At 51.5% G+C, this 20966-nt stretch overlaps 2 protein-coding genes across 6 annotated transcripts in view; both read left to right on the forward strand.

Annotated features, from left to right (window-relative positions):
* The window catches only part of RNF225 (ring finger protein 225), a 1317-nt gene extending 896 nt beyond the window's left edge, over nt 1-421 (forward strand). The window contains exon 2 of the mRNA XM_031934880.1: nt 1-421. This exon is cut by the window's left edge and continues 21 nt beyond it. Within this exon, the coding sequence (XP_031790740.1) occupies nt 1-421 (421 nt within the window).
* Nucleotides 422-9298: 8877 nt separating this feature from the next.
* Nucleotides 9299-19732, forward strand: ZNF584 (zinc finger protein 584). Of its 5 annotated transcripts, XM_023197532.3 has the most exons (5): nt 9299-10648; nt 11448-11574; nt 17082-17202; nt 17375-17498; nt 18215-19051. In XM_023197532.3, the coding sequence occupies exons 1-5, from the start codon at nt 10631-10633 to the stop codon at nt 18260-18262; spliced, it is 438 nt and encodes a 145-aa protein (XP_023053300.1). In that variant the 5' UTR covers nt 9299-10630; the 3' UTR covers nt 18263-19051. The 5 variants fall into 5 exon arrangements, with proteins under 5 accessions (XP_023053300.1, XP_023053296.2, XP_023053297.2 ...); XM_023197528.3 differs by lacking the exon at nt 17375-17498 and having other exon boundaries at nt 9325-10648; nt 11424-11574; nt 17016-17204; nt 18215-19732; XM_023197529.3 differs by lacking the exon at nt 17375-17498 and having other exon boundaries at nt 9329-10648; nt 11424-11574; nt 17082-17204; nt 18215-19732.
* Nucleotides 19733-20966: the final 1234 nt, after the last annotated feature.

Below are 20966 nucleotides of genomic sequence, written 5' to 3' on the forward strand. Positions count from 1 at the left end.
GCGCCGCCTGTCGCTGGCCAGCCCGGCCTGGGTCTTCAACGCGGCCGTGGCGCTGGCCGTGCTGGTGGCCGCGGGCCTCGTGGTCTCGGGCGTCTACATCTTCTTCCTCATCCCGCACGCCCCCTCCTCCGGCCCCGCGCGGCCCCAGCTCGTGGCGCTCGCCCCAGCGCCAGGCTTCTCTTGGTTCCCGCCGAGGCCCACGCCGGGGGTGCCCTGGACGCCGCGCCCCACGGGCCCTGACCTGGACACGACTCTGCCAGAAACTGCAGAAGATGCGCTGGAGCCCCAGGCGGGCCCCGAGGACCCGGCGGAGAACGAGGGGACGCTGGACAGGCGATCGGACGGCACGTGGGGCACAGAGGCTGGCCCCGGCTGGGCCCCGTGGCCACGGGGTGCGAGGAGGCCGTGGGGCCCACAGTAAGGCGCCAGCACTGCAGTCCTGCCGCCAGGCCTGGCACCTCCGTGTTATCTGGGGCCTTCAGCAGGGCGCACAGCACTTACCTGTTTCTCCAGGCTGGGGCCTGGGGCAAGCATCGTTGGCATTGTCACCGTGGGGCTGGTCCGTTTCCAGGAGCAGGCACCGCAGTCATCCCACAAGGATCCTCTGGAAACACCCCTGACCCCCATTCTTGTGGCTGTACAGCGGAGGGTGCCCTGACCGTGACCTCCATGAGGGTCCTGCTAGGGCTTGCTCCTGCTCCGGAACCCCTACTCCGTGGGGGTGCAATTGGAAGCATCCCTGATCCTCATCCCTTGTAGGAGTCCAGCTGTGGACACCCCCGACTGACATCCATGCAGGTGCCCAGCCAGAGGCAGCCCCACACGAATTCCTGAACGGGTCCTGCTGGGAGTACCCCCATTCATCCTCACCACAGAGTGCTGGGGGAGCGTCTTTACCAGCGCCGAAGCACTCATCCTTCGGACTGGCCACAGGTGGCAGCCATCTTTGGAGGGCAGAGCTGTTGCGGCTATTATTCCCTGGTTATGCTCCTCCCCAGCTGGCCCATTGCAGGGGATGTTCCATCTCTCCACCCATCTGTGGAGTTTTTTTTCTACTGCCTGCATCTGGGCCTGGGTGGGCTCCAGCTGTCTACATGCTGATCCCGGGTGTAGAGTTGCATCCTGCACACCTGGTTGGGGCTGGGGCTCAGACTTGAAGGAGCAGGGTGTCCTGGCCAGGGCTGGGGAGGAACTTGAGTCTTAAAGACTGGCTCCCGCCCCAGTCCTAAGTCCCAAACTGCTCTGGCAGCCTCCACTTCCCGCTGGGTCGTGGCTTCTAGGATCCTCCCAATATGCTGTGGTGCAGCTGGGCTCATCATGGCTCAGAGAGGCCAAGGTCACCCCAGGGGTCACACAGAGGCAGACAGTGTGGGGGCGGACGTCCTGGACCTCCTTGGTTAGCCAGAGGGATCCTAGTCCCTTTCCCTGGCCACTAGAGTCCCCATCACCCCCGATTAATATCTTGGTGCCAGTACTGCAGTTCTTCCTCCAGGGCTCCATCTGTCCTGCTCAGCGTCCTTTCTTGTGCCTCAAGGTGAACCCTGAGCCTTCTCGATAGACAGCAACCTGCAGGGAAGGTGGTGTATGGGCTCCTGTCCTCTTCCTCCCAGAAGCCTTCCTGGGTTAGTTATGGGGGTAGATGGCAGCTATCCTCTGTGCAGACTGAACCTGGGGCTTCTGTTTCCTCCCAGGCCCTGCACCCCCGCATCCTGCCTCACCTCACTCTGGGATGGAGTGCTGTGTTTTGGGAATGGGCACCCGGCATGTTCCAAAGAGAAATGTGACTTCTATGTGGCTGGGGGCTCCTGTTTGATTTGTTTACGTGTGTTCTCAGCACCAGTATACCAGCATACAGTAGGTGCCAAACAAGGGAGTGTCAGAATTGCAGGTGACCCAGGCAACCTGGGAATGCACCCTGGGCCCAGGACTGCCTAGAGCTAGCTCTGGTGTGAGCTGCTGCTTCCAGGTGGGAACCAGAGGAGGAATACTAGGGAGTCCATAGTGTGTCTTCCCAGACCCGTTCTTGCCCACACCCACATGCCGATCACCCACAGGGGTTGGGACCAGTGTACTGAGTCACTGGGCAGCCACAGCCCAGCCTCATAGGGAAGAAACCTGGTGAGACAGCAGCAGAGTTGGTGGGTGGTCTATTCATTTTCTCTGGCTGCTGTGACAAAATACCCCCAACTTAATTATTTAGAACATGCATTTATTTATTTATTTATTTATTTATTTATTTATTTTTGAAACGGAGTCTCTGTCGCCTGAGCTGGAGTGCAGTGTGATCTCGGCTCACTGCAACCTCTGCCTCCCGGGTTCAAGCAATTCTTCTGCCTTAGCTTCCCAAGTAGCTGAGATTACAGGCGCCCTCCACTATGTCTGGCTAATTTTTGTATTTTTAGTAGACACAGGGTTTCACCATGTTGGTCAGGCTGGTCTCGAACCCCCGACCTTGTGATTTGCCCGCCTCGCCCTTCCAAAGTGCTGGGATTACAGGCCTGAGCCACCACGGCCAGCCTTATTTAATTAATTAATTAATTAATTTTTTTCTGAGAAAGAGTCTCGCTCTGTAGCCCAGGCTGGAGTGCAGTGGCGCAACCTTGGTTCACTGCAACCTCTGCCACCTGGGTTCAAACGATTCTCCTGCCTCAGTCTCCCAGTTAGCTGAGATTACAGGCGCCTGCCACCATGCCCGGCTTTTTGTATTTGTAATAGAGATGGGGCTTCACCATGTTGGCCAGGCTGGTCTTGAACTCCTGGTCTCAAGTAATCTACCCACCTCACCTCCCAAAGCGCTGGGATTACAGGCACGGGCCACATGCCTGGCTAAACACACACTTACTATCTTGCAGTTCTGCAGTCCAGAAGTCCACAATCAGTTTCCCTGGGCTAAAGTGGATGTGCCCATAGGGCTAGTTCTTTCTGGAGGCTCTAAGAGATAATCCACTTCATTAGTTTTTCCAGCTTCTAGGGCTGCATTTCTTGGCTCCTGGCTCCTTCAAAGCCAGCAGTGCAGCATCTTCAAATCTCTCTGACCCTCCTGCCTCCCTCTTTCACTTATAAAGGACACTATGAGTACATGGCACCCACCCCGATAATCCAAGATAGTCTCCTCATCTCATGATCATTAATTTAATCACACCTGCAAAGTCCATTTTGTGGTGTCAGGTAAAAGATTCACAAGTTCCAGGGATTCGGACTGGGATATCTTTGGAGGCCATTATTGTGCCTACCATAGGGTCTCAGAGATCCTCCTCATTGCTTCCCTCTCCCACCCAACCTAGAAGAGTGGGGGTGTGCAATAGTAGATCTGACCCAGATGGGCCAAGCAGGAGGTCAGAAAGGGGCCCTTGCCTGGTGTTGCATAGAAGAGGGAGAGAGGATGCTCTCTGCCTGAGGATGGTCCAGGAAGGCTGTCTGGAGGAGGCAGCTGTGTCCTAAAGGATGCTCAGGAGTTGGCATTGAGGCCGGTGGCATAGCCTGCACAAATACAGGAGGACCTGGGGAGGCCAGGGGTGGGGCTGAGGGTACTGGGCGGGGCTGGCCCCACTCTCTGTCTTAACCAGCTCGCTCCCAGGGGCTTTTGTGGCTTCTGCACTCTATCAGCTTGGAGCCAGGGGCCTCATTCTCTCTTGCAGTAAAATGAGGCTGATAACTGAGCCTAGGGGTTGCCAAGCATCTGGTCTGCTGATTACTACCTTAGTGCCTGGTGTCTGCCTGCCTACCCACTGCCTTCAAACAAAGGGGCTGCCTGAAACCACCCAGGGGGATGCCTCCCACCCTTGCCGGGCCTCAGCCAATCTCCTCTTTCTCTTCTTCAGAGCTGGAGTTGTGCCCTTCTAGCCTCTCCTTGACCACCCCATCACTAATGTACACCCTGCCCCTTAGCATTTCTGCCCCAGACTTGCTCCTCTTGGCAGGCCTGGGTGCTTGTGAAGCCCGGTGCCAGAGGGCCCAGCACGGGACAGCCTTTGATTCTCTTTTCTGTAAATGAACGACAATAAATCCTCTTTTTCCTTCATCCACAAGTGTTTACTGAGCGCCTACTGTGAACCAGGCCGCACCAGGGTGAGGAGCAAGGACCAACCTCAGGGAGCAGACGAGGTCCAGGGGGCTGAGCCAACAGAGCCAAGGTTCTGGTAGCATTGCCTCCCCCGCCACGCTCAGGGGTCCCCTGCTCCCCAAGCCCTTCCCAAATCCTGCCGTCCAGCTCTCCTCCCCACCTTGCAGGAGGGACGCCAGGGCCCGGTTTTCGGATTCCGCCACTCTTTCCTCAATGAGGGTCGGAGAGGTCCCTGCCCATGCCAGACCCGTCCCCAGCCGTCGCGACACCCTCTTGTGATCAGGCCGAGGGACCAAGGGCCAAGAGCGGGGCTTCGCCGGACGCTGGGAGGATCACTGTCCAGACTGACAGATGGGGAAACTGAGGCTGACCAGCTGGGCAGGGCGTGCATTCGAATCTGGGTCCTGGAAGCGTTCTGCAAGAGCCCTTCTCACCTCAACCGCACGTGCTGGCACCCTTGGGTTTCCCTCCTTACCAAGATCACAGCCGCAGTTCTCTCCTTTGACCTTAGAGTCACCACCCTGCCTTCTCGCTCCTCAAGCCCCGGGCTGGCCCCGCCCAGAATGCGGAGAGGCCTTCGGGGAAGCGCGGACCAATCGGAGGCCCTACGTAGCGTTGAAGAGGCGGGACTCTGGTCGCCATAACAACTCGTCCCGCCTGCGCTGCGCCTCCATCATCGCCTCCACACCGCAGCCCGGTTAGGTGAGGCAGGGAAAGCGCGCCAGACTCGACGGCCAATCAGGGACCGGAGGCCGGCGTTGCCATGACGACCACGTTACGCCGGAGACTGCGTCAGGCGCCGGGGCCGCGACCAGTCAGCACCAGCACTCTGATGGCGTTGGCGAGAGGAGAGGCTGCGGCGCGCAGAGCGAGGCTGTGGCCCCCAAGGTTGTGAGACTCGAGGTTGCGGGACCCCAAGATGGGGGACAGGAGGCTGCGGGGCTTTAGGTGAGCAGCAAGCGAGAGAGCCAGGCCCCTCGAGCGCCCTCACGTGTTTTGTCCCCACGCCACGCCTGGGCGGGTCTGTGGCACAGTGTCGCGGGCTTAAGTTGTTGGGGGGCGGTGGCTGTGAGTACAGATCATATAGTTATGAATACATTTTAACGCAGATCCAAACAGTATAACGTGAGGATTCTATATAGTGAGACTCCTCAAAAAAAAAAACTTTTTTTTTTCTTTTTAGCCGGACGTGGTGACCTGCGCCTGTAGGAGGCAGAGGCAGGAGAATCGCTTAAACCCGGAAGGCGGAGGCTTCAGTGAGCCGAAATCGCGCCACTGCACTCCAGCCCGGGCCACAGAGCAAGAGACTCCGTTTGGGGTGGTGGGGGAAAGCTTTTTTTTTTTTTTTTTTTTTTTTTTTTTTTAGTGCAGTCAAATTCGAACATAGGTTGATTGGATCACATAGCTGACCCGCCCTAACCCCACACCCACCTGCAAACCTGTTAGTGCTGAGGTCTTCTCATCCCAGGGAGACTAGGGTTCGAACTGGCTCCCCTGGGGCCCGGCTTGGCGTGGCAAAGCTGGGAGTCTCGCCCTAGGTTGGGGTTTCCTCTTGCTCTGTCAGCCGCTGCAGAAGGAGCAGAGGGTGATGGGAGAAGTGCCCAAGAGGGGCCACAAGCTACCTGTGGCCTGTGTCCCCCCACCAGGGGGATGGATGCTTTCATTTTTATCCTTGTGGGAAACTTCACATTAAGTACTGGACTTCTTCAAAGAATCTCCCAGACATCTACTTGTGCTTTCAAAAAATTACAGCTTTTTTGAAAAATAATTTACATACCGTATCATTTGCCCATTTAGAGTGTACAATTCAAGGCCAGGCGTGGTGGCTCACGCCTGTAATCCCACCACTTTGGGAGGCTGAGGTGGGCGGATCACCTGAGGTCAGGAGTTCAAGACCAGCCTGACCAACATGGAGAAACCTCATCTGTACTAAAAATACAAAATTAGCTGGGTGTGGTGGCACATGCCTCTAATCCCAGCTCCTTGGGAGGCTGAGGCAGGAGAATCGCTTGAACTCGGGAGGCAGAAGTTGCAGCGAGCCAAGATCGCACCATTGCACTCCAGCCTGGGCAACAAGGAGGAAACTGTGTCTCTAAAAAAAAAAAAAAAAAAAAAAAAAAGATCTGAATAGACCCCTCACCTAAGAAAAATACATAGATGGCAAATAGGCATATGAAAATGTGCTCCACATCATAAGCCATTAGGGAATTGCAAATTGAAACAATAATGAGATACTACTATACACCTATTAGAATGGCTAAAACGCAAAACACTGACAGCACCATATGCTAGCAAGGTTGTGAGGCAATGGGAACTCTCATTTACTGCTGGTAGAAAGGCAAAATGGTGTATAGCCACTTTGGAAGACAGTTTGGCAGTTTCTTACAAAAAGTTAAATATAGTCTTACCATATGATACGGCAGTTGCACTCCTGGGTATTTGCACAAATGAGAACTTACGTCCACGCAAAAACCACACAAATTATTATAGCAGCTTTATTCATAATTGCTCAAAACTTGAATCAACCCAGATGTCCCTCAATAGATAAATGGCTAATCTGTGCTACATCCGTACAATGGAATATCATTCAGCAATAAAATTAACTTGGCTACCAAGCTATGAAAAGGCATGGAGAAGTCTGAAATGCATATTGGTAAGTGACAGAAACCAGACTGAAAAAGCTACCTACTTTATAAGTTTATGACATTCTGGAAAAAGTAAAGCTATAGAGACAGTAAAGCAGTGACTGCCCGGGGCTCAGTGGGAGGGAGGAAGGGAGGAATGAATAGTAGCACAAGTAATTTTTTTGGGGCAGTAAAAGTATTTTGTGCCATATTGTAATTGTGGATACATGAGTTTATGCATTTGTGAAAACCCACATAATGTACAATACATACGGGTTTAGTTAATAATGTACTAATATTCATTTTAAAATGTTAACAAATAGGCCGGATGTGGTAGCTCACGCCTGTAATCCCAGCACTTTGGGAGGCAGGAGATGGAGACCATCCTGGTCAAAATGGTGAAACCCTGACTGTTTTGGCCAAACCCTGACTGTACTAAAAATACAAAAATTAGCTGGGTGTGGTGGCACATGCTTGTCGTCCCAACTACTTGTGAGGCTGAGGCAGAAGAATCCCTTGAACCTGGGAGGTGGAGGTTGCAGTGAGATTGAACCACTGCACTCCAGCCTGGGTGACAGAGCCAGACTCCATCTCAAAAAAAAAGTGAAACTAAAGTGAGGTCCAATGAAGCAGTGCCAGGAAAAACATAATGAGTTGTTAAGCCCAGGAAAGGTAACTGGTTAAGAGTGAGAACTTGGGCCTGAGACTTCCTGGAATCAAACTGTAGCACTGCCTCCCACTGGCTTTATGACTCAGGGCAAACAGCCTATGGGAGACTCAGGCCCCCTGGACCCTCTACTCCTCTGCTCCACCCATGGGAGAGATCAAGCCCATCTCAGAGAACAGAGTTTCTTTTTTTTTTGAGATGGAGTATCACTCTGTTGCCCAGGCTGGAGTGCAGTGGCGCCATCTCGGCTCACTGCAAGCTCCGCCTCACAGGTTCACACCATTCTCCTGCCTCAGCCTCCCAAGTAGCTGGGACTACAGGCGCCCGCTATCATGCCCGGCTAATTTTTTGTATTTTTAGTAGAGACGTTTCACCGCATTAGCCAGGATGGTCTCAATCTCCTGACCTCATGATCCACCCGCTTCAGCCTCCCAAAGTGCTGGGCCGTGCTGGGCCAGGAACAGATTTTCAAGAACAATTCGAGGATATATATTAGCCCAGGACAGGTTATGGGATGACCAATGTCTTCAAATTAGGCAGAAAGAGGGGACAAGTGGGGGACAGGGTACATGAGTCAGGAGAAGTAGGCAAAAAGGTGGACTGTTTAGTAGGGGATCAGGAACATAGAAAAGTGGCAAGGCTAGTGACCTTGGTACCCATACACCAGGGGTATAACTCAGGTACTAGGTGTGAGAGCAGCTCAACTCCAGGGATACTTCCATCCCCAGCCTGCAATCTCCATGGCTGAGCCTCTGATAACTTTTGTGTTATTCCTGGTTTCAAGTCTACCTGGTCCATCAATCAGTGCTCTTGTCTGCACTCCAGTTGGGGGAACTCATGAACTGTAAAGGGCAATCCTGTGGGGGAATGAACAAGTTGGTCAGTCCAGGGGTACTGATGACAGGCATGTACCATGAGCTTGGGGGTGTCCCACCTGTGTCTCCCCTGGAGAGAATACACAGGAGTCACTGAGGAACAGGGTTGCAAGGACTATCTAAGGATATGGGGTCAGCTGAGGACATGTTAAGGAGAGGCAAACATTGCACAGCTAGACACTGATAGAAGGGGACAGAGTGGGGGCATGGCCAGAAAACTGGAATTGGGGAGCTGACAGGAGGCACCAAGACCTGTGAGGGCACCAGGTGAGAACAGCCCACACCTGGGGGCATTCACCAGGGGTAGATCTCTTCAGGGTCCTTCTGTCACAACTAGTTTTGAGTTCATGTGGTCCACCTGCTGGTGGGAATGTAGAAGCCATCAGACCTACGGAGGATGAGTTTTTCAGAGTCCAGCCCAGGAGAGGCCAAAACACCATGCCCCAGCAAGTGACAATAATCCTTACTCCAAGACAAACACAGAACTGCACAAAGTGAACATCCAGGGAAGGCTCCCAGGCAGGACCCGGTGGCCCCACACGCAACCATGTCAGTGCATGCAGTGCCTGGAATCTTACAGGAAGTGACCAAGCTGGACATGACTTGCTGCGAAGATTCAGAGACTTCTGAGCCCCGATCTTGGCCACTCGTGGCCCTTGGGTAGACTGTGTGGAGTGTCCACTCAGTCACTTGTTAGAGGAGGTGGCATGATCTGGGCCTCATTGCCACGACCAACAGCGACTTCCAAGGGGAACATGGAAAGAGCAGAGGAAAAAAACTAGAGTTCTGGCTGGGGAGAGAGATGATGCCAGTGACCTGACGCAGCACCTAGTGCGAAGTTCTCCTGCATCCCCCTGAGGTAGAAGTTCCTCTGGACCTTGCCTAAGAACTCCGTTCGTAAGGGGGGACGCAGGCCCACATGCTCTAACATGAACGCGTCTGACTTCAGCGCAAGACACCCAGGAGCCCGGTTACTCTCCTGTCAGCGTCCTCCCCTGATGTGTCCCAGACGCCGTGCCCTGACGTACTCGGTCATGTACTCACCCTCCTGTCCCAGGCCCCCATACCTGAGCTCACCATGGCCTGATATGGGGTAGACTACGAGTCTACCGTGCCTCGGCCATGTGCAGGGCGACCTGTCCCTGACATTCACACCTGTGGCCCACACGTCGCCCGCATTGTGGGGCGCGGAAAGCCCAACACATCTGAAACACAACCGCTGACCTTCCCCCGACACCGCCTCTTAACGAGGTCCCCCGGCCCCCGGTCCCAGCAGCTCTTCGAAGACTTGCCTGATGACAGGCATGTACCATGTTTCTGGCTGGGACGTTTTTCTGAGCCTTGCTCCGGGCTCCGTAAAGCGGACACGGTGCCAGGGAGAGGATTTCGGGGCGGTTGCGGGCACAGGCGAGCTTCTGCGGAGGCCCTGGCGAACGCCCCCGCGCGGCGCGGTCCGATGGCCCCACGTGGCCGCCCCTCCACTATGAGGTCACCGGAGCTCAGCAACATTCACCGCGGCCAGGACGCCTACAGGTCACCGAAGCAGAACTTTCCGACTCTCGCGCCTTCGCACGTTGGCCCTGCACATAGATGGCATCAGTCTGGTCACCAACCTCTTGTCGCTTTGGGCTGGACACAGTTTCCAGTAGTAACACCAGAGGCATCAATAAGACCAGCGGACCCTCCCCGAAACGGCCCACAGCCCAACGATCCCACTGCCGTAAACCGCCCCGAAGCCAGCGCCGAAAGCCGAAGCCGGAAGCCCCGCCCCAAGCAGGGCCCGCCCAAAGGTTCCCCTTCCTGGGCCTCCATTGGCCAACTCTGAACGGTCGCACGTCGAGGCGCCTTATGGGAAATGTAGTTCACGCCCCGCTTCAGGCGCTAGCGGCACCCTCCCTTATCGCCTTGGCAACGACCCAGCCGCGCCGCGAGGAGAGCCGGGAATGGAGGTCGTGGCGTGAGGGGCGCCGAGCTGCGGGAGGCGGAGGCCACGGGAGTTCCGGGAGTTCCGGCGTTGCCCGGCAGTCCGCAGTCCTCGGCGGGAAATCTGTCCCCGCGCCCCAGGCAGCTCTGCGTGGGCCTGAGTGACTTCCTCGCGATCCCCTGGGCGAGGTGAAGGGCAGGGACCCTTGCTGCGCCTTCCACGCGCCGTGCCCCACCGGCGAGTGACTCCATCTTCCTCAGACTTGTCGCTCGCGGACAGGCGCCGTGGGTCTCCCGGGCCTCCGTACCGTCTTCCTTCCCCGCGGCTCCGGGAAGCGGCTCCCTGTCTTCGGACGCATTTCAACCGCGTGGGGAGAGCTTCCCGGGAAGATTCCACGGCGGCCGAGGGTTTCCGCGCCCAGGACGCGTTTCGGCTGAGGCCGTGGGTCCAGGCCACGGGTTCCGCCCGCACTGTCCGATGGCCGGGGAGACGGAGGTGAGCAGAGGGTGCCTCCGAGGAATGAGGGGGGCCGCCAAGTGGGGGGCGGCGTGTGCCAGGGCAGAGTTGGAGGAGGGCAGGAGATCTGCGTATGGTTCCCGGGGGAGGTCTTTGATGCAGGGCTGGGGCATGCCCTTGGCAGTGGGAGCCATTGGAGATGTGCCGCAGGACTGGGACAGGATAGGGTCGTAGTTGCTGTGCCAGGCACTCTGGAGACGCATGTGCCGAACGGCGTGTGGAAGGCCAGGCGATTGCCTATAGGGTAAACTGGGGAGGTTGTGCCGAGGGTGTAGAGTTTTAGGCTTTCTGCTGTCCAGTTTTGTGCCTGTCGAGCAGGAGGCAGACTGGACCCTGGGACCAGGTACTTGGGACCTAAGGGAGAAGGATCAGCATAGGTTTGGTTGCGTCTGAGAGGTGTGATTTCTGGGACTGGAATTGGCAGGCAGGAGATAGAGTGGAGCCTGTGTGCTTGGCCCTGCACATAGATGGCATCAGTCTGGTCACCAGCCTGTTGTCGCTTTGGGCTGGACACAGTTTCCAGTAGTAACACCAGAGGCATCAGTAACGCCAGCAGCTCTGATATTCCTCTGGGATAGGAGAAGGAAGGTATAAGGGTATGTGTAGGGAGTATGGTGAGGAAGGGTTTGGGTCTTATAGGGAAAGATAACGTCAGGGAGAGATGTGATAGGACCCTGAGATACAGGTCAAGGGCCTGAATGTGTCCATCTGTCCATATTTTGGTTGTTTTTTTCTGCCCATCATTGACCCCAAGGTTCAGTTGGACCCATCATTGCAGGGCTTGGTGATGTTTGAGGATGTGGCGGTATATTTCTCCAGGGAGGAGTGGGGGCTCCTTAATGTGACCCAGAAGGGCCTATACCAGGATGTGATGCTGGAGAACTTTGCACTCGTTAGCTCACTGGGTAAGTCTCTCACACTGTCCCTCAGCACACTGACTACCCCCGCATTTTCCCCATGCCAAGTTCTGTCCGTAACGAAGCCAAACCACAGGAGCTGTTTCTTCCCAGATTCCCTGTTGTAGGTGTTGTGGGTGGTGGGACTCGGCTGTGTGCGCTTTCTCTGCCTTTCTCTGAGCGATGCTGTTGGCAATCTCAACACCTCTTGCCCCAGGAGCCAGTGGAGCAGGTTTTGGGGGTCAGATGTTTCATAGTTTGCCCACCAAATCCCACCAAGCTCAGCCTCTTCCTGGCCATGTGACTCTCTTGAAGATATGGCTTCTCTGTGCTCCGGGTTTTGCCTTCCTACAAAAGAAATTTTGCAGGGACCTCCCTGGGCCAGTCTTGACCCATGAATTTTAATCAGAACAGTTTGAGGAATATTACCTTTTTTTTTTCCTTTTTTGCGACAAGAGTCTCGCTCTGTTGCCCAGGCTGGAGTGCAGTGGTGCAATCTTGGCTCACCACTACCTCTGCCTTCAGAGTTCAAGCGATTCTCCTGCCTGAGCCTACCGAATAGCTGGGAGTACAGGCTCGTGCCACCATGCCCGGCTAATTTTTGTATTCTTAGTAGAGATGGGGTTTCACTATGTTGGCCAGGCTGGTCTCAAACTCCTGACCTCATGATCTGCCCACCTTGGCCTCCCAAAGTGCTGGGATTACAGGCATGAGCCACCGCACCCAGCCAATATTTCTGTCTTAGTATTAAATCTTTAGGTCAATGAACATGGGATATGTTTTCATTTATTTAGCTCTTTTGTTTCTTCTTTTTTGTTTTTTTTTTTTTTGAGACGGCGTCTCGCTCTGTCACCCAGGCTGGAGTGCAGTGGCGCAGTCTCGGCTCACTGCAAGCTCCGCCTCCCGGGTTCACACCATTCTCCTGCCTCAGCCTCCCAAGTAGCTGGGACTACAGGCGCCCACCACCGCGCCCAGCTAATTTTTTTGTATTTTTTGTAGAGAGAGGGTTTCACCGTGTTAGCCAGGATGGTCTCGATCTCCTGACCTCGTGATCCGCCCACCTTGGCCTTCCAAAGTGCTGGGATTACAGGCGTGAGCCACCGCTCCTGGCCTCTTTTGTTTTTTCAATGTTTTGTATTATCAGTGTACAACAGTACTTCTTTTTTTTTTTTTTTTTGATGGAGTCCCGCTCTGTTGCCCAAGCTGGAGTGCAGTGGCCACGATCTCAGCTCACTGCAAGCTCCGCCTCCGGGGTTCATGCCATTCTCCTGCGTCAGCCTCCCGAGTAGCTGGGACTACAGGCGCCCACAGCACCTGGCTAATTTTTTGTATTTTTAGTAGAGATGGGGTTTTGCCATGTTGGCCAGGCTGGTCTTGAACTCCTGACCTCAGGTGATCCACCCGCCTTGGCCTCCCAAAGTGCTGGGATTACAGGCATGAGCCACCACGCCTGGCTTGATGCTATTTTAAATGGAATTTTTTTTAAATTTAATTTTGGACTGTTTGTTGCTAGTTGTAGAAATATAATCGGTTTTTGTACACTAATGTTGTATCCGGTAGCATTACTAAGTCTGTTTATTAGTTCAAATAGTTTTTTAGTGGATTCCTTCCTATTTCCATATATAAGATCATGCCATCTATGAATAGAAATAGTTTTTACTTCTTCCTTTGCCTCACTGACCTAGCTCGACCCTCCAGTACTTTATTCAGTAGAAATGGCGAGAGAAGACATCCTTCTTCCCTATCTTGAGGGTGTTCAGTCTTTCACTATTAAGTATGGTGTTAGCTGTTGATTTTTTGCAGATGCCCATTTCAGGTGAGGAAGTTCCCTGCTCTTTCTAGTTCATTTAATGTGTTTACTAAGAAAAGTCACGAGTAGCTCATGCCTGTAATTTCAGCACTTTGGAAGGCCAAGGCAGGTGGATTACCTGAGGTGAGGTCAGGAGTTCAAGACCAACATGGTCAACATGGTGAAACCCCATCTCTACAAAAAATAAAAAATTAGCCATGAGAGGTGGCACATGCCTGTAATCCCAGCTACTTGGGAAGCTGAGGCAGGAGAATCGCTTGAACCTGGTAGGTGGAGGTTGCAGTGAGCTAAGATTGTGCCATTGCACTGGATCCTAGGCAACAAGAGCAAAACTCCGTCTCAAAAAAAAGAAAAAAGAAAAGAAACGTCACTAGATTTTGTCAAATGCTTTTCCAATGTCTAATGAAATAATTGTGTGATTTTTGTCCTTTCTTCTATTAACGTGGTGTATTACAATAATTGTCTTGTTTTTTTTTGAGACGGAGTCTTGTTCTGTCTCCAGGCTGGAGTGCAGTGTTGGGAACCTCCACCTCCCAGGTTCAAGTGATTTTCCTGCCTCAGCCTCCCGAGTAGCTGGGACTATAGGTGCACACCACCACATCCAGCTAATTTTTGTATTTTTCATAGAGATGGGGTTTCACCATGTTGGCATGGTCTCGATCTCTTGACCTTGTGATCTGCCCCTTCTCGGCCTCCCAACAGTAATTGATTTTCAAATGTTCAGCCTTGCATTACTGGGATAAATTCCCTGTCATGGCTTATAATACTTGCTTTTTTTTTCTTTTTTGAGACAGAATCTTACTCTGTCACCCAGGCTGGAGTTCAGTGGCACAATCTTGGCTCATTGCAACCTCCACCTCCTGGGTTCAAGTGATTCTCCTGCCTCAGCCTCCTGAGTAGCTGGGATTACAGGCATGCACCACTATGCCTGGCTAATTTTTTTATTTTTAGTAGAGACGGGGGTTTCACCATATTGGCCAGGGTGGTCTTGAACTCCCGATCTCGGGTGATCCACCCGCCTCGGCCTCCAAAGTGCTGAGATGACAGGTGTGAGCCACCATTCCTGACCAGTGGTGTAGTTTTCTTATAATGTCTTTGTATTGAGTATGAGGGTAATTTTGGCGTCAGTGGATGAGATGGGAATATTTCCTTCTCTTCTGTTTTCTGGAAGAGTTTGTTAAGTATTAGTGTTAATTCTTATTTCAGTATTGTTAGTATTCACCATTGAAGCCATCAGGGCTTGGGGTTGTGTGCCTGTTGGGGGGAAAGTTTTTTAATAACAACAAGAAAAACCTCTTTGTTACACTTTTATTTAGATTTTTTTATTTCTTCTTGAATCAGTTAGTTTTGATAGTTTGTGTCTACTTGGGAATTTGTCCATTTCATCTTAAGTTATCTAATTTGTTGGCATGCATTTGTACATAGTATTTCATTTATTTTTTAATTTTTCCATTCCTGTTTGAAGTTGTATTGAGTCTTCTCTCTGTTTCTTGTCACTCTAGGTAAATGTTTGCCAATTTTGTTGATTTTTTCAAAGAACCAAATTTTGGTTTGTTGATTCTCTTTTTCTAGTTTCTGTTTCATTTGTTTCTGCTGTAATTTTTATTATTTTCCTCCTTTTGCTATCTTTGGGTTTAGTTGTTTTTCTTTTTCTTGTTCCTTGAGATGTAAAGTTAGGTTATTGGTTTGAGATCTTTTAAAATATGGGTATTTATAGCTATAATGTTCCCATTAAGCACTGTGTTTTCTGCATCCCATAATTTTTTGTTTGTTGTGGTTTTTTTTCTTTTTCTTTTTTCTTTTTTTACTTTTTGTTTTTGAGATGGAGTGTTGTTGCCCAGGCTGGAATGCAATGGCGCAATCTTGGCTCACTGCAATCTCCACCTCCTGGGTTCAAGTGATTCTCCTGCCTCAGCCTCCCAAGTCGCTGGGATTACAGGCATGTGCTGCCATGTCCGGCGAATTTTTTTGTTTTTGTTTTTGTTTTTTGAGATGGAGTCTTATGCCGCCCAGGCTGGAGTGCAGTGGTGCAATCTTGGCTCACTGCAACCTCCGCCCCCCAGGTTCAAGCGAGTCTTCTGCCTTAGTCTCCCAAATGGCTGGAATTACATTTACGTGCCACTACGCCTGGCTAATTTTTGTATTTTTTTTTTTTTTGGTATAGACGGGGTTTCGCCATGTTAGCCAGGCTGGTCTCGAACTCACGACCTTACATGATCCACCCGCCTCGGCCTCCCAAAGTGCTGGGATTACAGGCGTGAACCACCGCCCGGCCTGTTGTGTTTTTATTTTCATTCCTCTCAAAGTACTTTGTAATTTTCATGTGATTTATTTGTTCTTTGACTCTGGGTTTTTAGGAATGTTTTGTTTAAATTCCTTAAATTTGTGAGTTTCCCAAATTTCTTTCTGTTGTTGATTTCTGTTTTAATTCATTTGTGGACAGAGACCATACTTGACGTTATTTCAGTCCTTTGAAATCGATTGAGACTTATTTATTTATTTGTTTGTTTTTGTTTGTTTGTTTTGAGACAGAGTCTCGCTCTGTCGCCCAGGCTGGAGTGCAGTGGCACAATCTTGGCTTACTGCAAACTCTGCCTCCTGGGTTCACATCATTCTCCTGCCTCAGCCTCCTGAGTAGCTGGGACTACAGGCGCCCGCCACCATGCCCGGGTAATTTTTTTTTGTATTTTTGGTAGAGATGGGGTTTCACTGTGTTAGCCAGGATTGTCTCGATCTTCTGACCTTATGATCCACCCGCCTCAGCCTCCCAAAGTGCTGGGATTGCGGGCATGAGCCACTGCACCTGGCCGAGCCTTATTTTATATCCTAGCAAATGGTACGTTCTGAAGACTGTTCCATGTGCACGTGACAATGTATATCCTGCTGTTGTTAGGTGGCATGCTCTGTAGGTGTCTGTTAGGGCTAGTTGGTTTTCATTGTTGTCCAAGTCTGCTATGTCCTTGTTCATTTTCTTCTTAGTGATTCTATTCATTATTGATGGTAGGAAATTACAATCTTTACTATTGCTGAACTGTCTGTTTCTTCAGTTAGGTTTTGCTTCATAGAAAGGCTTTTTTTTTCCTTTTGTTTGTTTGTTTGTGTTTTTGAGACGGAGTCTCACACTGTCCCCCAGGCTGGAGTGCAGTGGCGCGATCTCAGCTCACTACAAGCTCTGCCTCCCAGGTTCATGCCATTCTCCTGCCTCAGCCTCCCGAGTAGCTGGGACTACAGGTGCCTGTCACCACACCCAGCTAATATTTTGTATTTTTAGTAGAGACGGGGTTTCATCGTGTTAGGATAGTCTTGATCTCCTGACCTCGTGATCCACCTGCCTTGGCCTCCCAAAGTGATGGGATTACAGGCGTGAACCACCGTGCCTGGCCTGTTTGTTTTTGAGACAGATTCTCACTCTGTTGCCCAGGCTGGAGTGCAATGGTGTAATCATGACTCACTGATGCTTTGACCTCCTAGGCTCGAGCAGTCCTCTCACTATGACCTCCCTAGTAACTGGGACTGCAGGTGCATGCCATCATGCCTAGCTAATTAAAATAATATATTTTTTGTAGAGTTGGGGTCTTACTGTGTTGCCCAGGCTGGTTGCGAACATCTGGGCTTAACGATCTCCTACCTCACTTTCCAGAGTGCTGGGATTGCAGGCATGAGCCACCATGCCCAGCCTGTTTCTTTTACTACCTGTCGCCCGCAGGACTTGCACCTTTGAGATCCCCTGTGTTTTCCCAACTGGAGAATGATGAACAGTCGTGGGTGCCCAGCTGGGTGGATGTGACTCCAGTCAGCAGAGCAGAAGCCAGGAGAGGTTTTGGTCTTGGTAAGTGGAGTGGAGAGGAATACCTTGGCTTCAACAGTGGGCTCACAGAATGCTGAGTGTCTGCATACACTGCTACCTTGGTGTTGAGGGCAGTGACCATACCTTATTTCCTTCCACCTTTCCTGTCTTATCTGGACACTGTGCATTCTGCCATCTCTACCATGACTTTCGGGCCCCACATGTTCCTGCCTGTCTGGCCTGTGTCTCCTCATTGCCCTTCTCTGTATCTGTGCAGAGTTGTCTACTATTGGCAACTCAGTGCGTGTCTCGAGATGTGCTCATATCCTTAAACAGGTATTTGAACTTCAGCCCATCCTTAATTTTTACTTAAACACTAGCTACTGTTTTGGAATCACATTTTGCTGGGTCTAGACACATGCCTCCTCATAGTGCTTGACTGTCCCCAGCAGCCAAGGCCCTGCTGAAACCCTTTGCAGAGGGGTGACTTGGAGACCCCACTTCTCTTTCCTGCACTGCACCCTATCTTGTGCCTTCATCTCAGTTGAAGTTTTCCTTATTCTGTAGTCTGGTGGAGCCATGTTCAGTTGGGCCAGGCTTTCCCAACCCAGACCCTTCCTAGCAACCTTTCAGCAATTTTTTTTTTTTTTTTTTTTTTTTTGAGACGGAGTTTTGCTCTTATTGCCTCAGCTACAGGGTAGTGGTGTGATCTCAGCTCACCGCAACGTCCGCCTCTGGATTCAAGTGATGCTCCTGCCTCAGCCTCCCGAGTAGCTGGGATTACAGGCATACGCCACCATGCCTGGCTAATTTTGTATTTTTAGAGGAGATGGGGTTTCGTCGTGTTGATCAGGCTGGTCTTGAACTCCTGACCTCAGGTGATCTGCCCAGCCTGGCCTCCCAAAGCACTGGGATTACAGGCGTGAGCCACCGTGCCTGAGCCTTTCAGCAATTCTGTGGAGTCCCTGTGGGTGTGTCTCACATGCACTGGTGATGAAGATACCTCCTCCCTCTAGTTCAGCTCTTAGTAACAGATTCATCTCTGCTTTCAGATGGTCTATGTAGAGTGGAGGATGAGAGAGCCCGTCCCGAGCATCTGAAGAGCTACAGAGTCATCCAGCCCCAGGACACTCATGGTGAGGGGAAACCAAGAAGGCACACTGAGCATGGGGCAGCCTTCCCACCTGGTTCCAACTGTGGGCAACAGCAAGAAGTCCGTGTGGCAGAGAAGCTGTTCAAATGCAGTGACTGTGGGAAGGTGTTCTCAAAGGCCTTTGCCCTCCTTGACCATCTGATAACGCATTCTGAAGACAGACCCTTCAGATGCCCAACAGGCACAAGTGCTTCCAAGGAGAAGTCAACTCACGTTAACCCCCGAAAAATTCAACCTAGAGAAACAGCCCATGTGTGTAATGAGTGTGGGAAGGCCTTCTGTTACCCGTCCAAGTTGAGGAAACACCAGAAGGTTCACACAGGCATAAAACCTTTTAAGTGTAGTGAGTGTGGGAAAACCTTCAACCGCAAAGACGCACTGGTTCTACACCAGAGGATTCACACTGGGGAAAGGCCTTATGAGTGCAGCAAATGTGGGAAAACCTTCAGTGTTCTGTCTACCCTCATTCGGCACCGGAAAGTGCACATTGGAGAAAGGCCCTATGAGTGTACAGAATGTGGGAAGTTCTTTAAATACAATAATAGCTTCATTCTTCACCAGAGAGTTCACACTGGAGAAAGGCCTTTTGAATGCAAGCAATGTGGGAAAGCCTACGTGACCCGTTCAGGCCTCTATCAGCACTGGAAAGTCCACACTGGGGAACGGCCCTATGAATGTAGCCTGTGTGGGAAAACCTTCACTACCAGATCCTACCGCAATCGGCACCAGCAGTTCCACACTGAAGACAGGTCTTATGAATGTACAGAGTGTGGGAAAGCCTTCAAACATAGTTCCACCCTCCTTCAGCACAAGAAAGTCCATACTTCAGAAAGGCCTCAGGAAGACAGGTCACATGGGAAAGTCATTAGCTGCTAGCACCGTGTTCATCAGGAAGGGTCTTTTTCCAGAAAGGAGATTGAGGAGAGTGGCCATCAGAGTGCCATCTGAAAGAAGCTAAACCTTGTACATCCCAACATCCACCCCGGGGAGAGTTCCCATGTGTGCCTGGCGTGTGGGAAGCTTTCAGGAGCCACACTGCACTCTCACTGGCCTGGGGCTGTTGGGAGTGTCACATCACTGTCAGTTTGTCCACCGCCATCCTCCTCCATCCACCCCGTAAGGTCCCTACAGCAAGTGGGACAGGAGACCTTGTGCTCCTTGCTCTAAACAGTAGAGAATCATTAATGGTAGAGCCCAAAACAGACCTCATTCCCTACCCCTGACTGGTTTAGCTGTGGACATGACCCACCTCTGGCCAGAGGAGCTGAGCTGGTATCTGCTGGGGGCTTCCTGGGAAGGTTTACCATTTTGATGGACATGGTTGACATCATACGTGGTATTTGTCATGCGCTAGCATGGACTGTCTCATACTGCTCTGGACTGTGTGGCAATAAAGGCTTTATTGTTTAAGCCGCTTGAATTTTTTTAAAAAATATTTTTGAGATGGTCTTATTCTGTTGCCCAGGCTGGAGTGCAATGGTGCCATCATAGCTCACCGCAGCCTTGAACGCCTGCTTCAGCCTCCTGAGTAGCTGGGACTACAGGTGTGTGCCATCACACCCGGCTAATTTTTTTTCCTTTTTTTTTTTTTTTTTTTTTTTGTAGACGGGTCTCGCTACATTGCTGAAGCTGGTCTCGAATTCTGAGCCTCAAGCTATTCTCCTGCCTTGGCCTCCCAAAGTGCAGGGAGCCACTGCGCCTGGCCTAGTTTTTTTAGAGACAGGGTCTCACACTCTTGCCCAGGCTGGAGTGCAGTGGTATGATCCTAGCTCATTGCAGACGTGAACTACTGGACTCAAGTGATCCTCCTGTTTCAGCATCTTGAATAGCTACGATTGTACTTGTGTGGCACTACGCCTGGCTAATTTAAAAAATGTTTTATAGAGACAGGATCTTGCTACATTGCCCAGGCTGGTCACGAACTCCTTACCTCAAGCATTTCTCTTGCCTCAGCCTTCCAAAGTGCTGATGTTATAGTTGTGAGCCACTGTGCCTTGCCAAGTCACTTTTAATATTGAGGTTCTGGGGCTGGGTGCAGTGGCTCACACCTGTAATCCCAGCACTTTGGGAGGCCAAGGTAGGTGGATCACGAGGTCAGGAGATCAAGACCATCCTGGCTAACATGGTGAAACCCTGTCTCTACTAAAAATACAAACAAAATTAGCCAGGTATGGTGGCGGATGCCTGTAGTCCCAGCTACTCGAGAGGCTAAGGCAGGAGAATGGTGTGAACCCTGGAAGCGGAGCTTGCAGTGAGCCGAGATCGCAGCACTGCACTCCAGCCTGGGCAATAGAGTGAGACTCCATCTCAAAAAAAAAAAAAAAAAAAAATTGAGATTCTGATCCCTGTGCTTGGAGAGATTGAGCCTAGAATCAGGCACTATCACCATAAGTTGAGGGAATGGCTTTTGTGGGAGTGGTCTCTTGAGTTTTTTCTGCCTCAGTGGGGATGGCAGGATGACAGAAAATAGCTCTAATTAAGGTTGGCCTAATTTGTTTTGGCCCTTGAGTCCTCCAGGGAAAGACTTGTAGCCTGGATGTCAGGCTTTTTTTGTGGGTCTAGAGCTCACCTTGAGGAAGGGAATAGTTGGTGAGAGATCTTCTGTATGTTTATGGACAGAAAAAGTTGCGTTCTTTGTTCCCAGGGAATGT

The sequence above is a fragment of the Piliocolobus tephrosceles genome, chromosome 21 (assembly GCF_002776525.5).
Source record: "Piliocolobus tephrosceles isolate RC106 chromosome 21, ASM277652v3, whole genome shotgun sequence".
NCBI lineage: Eukaryota > Metazoa > Chordata > Mammalia > Primates > Cercopithecidae > Piliocolobus > Piliocolobus tephrosceles.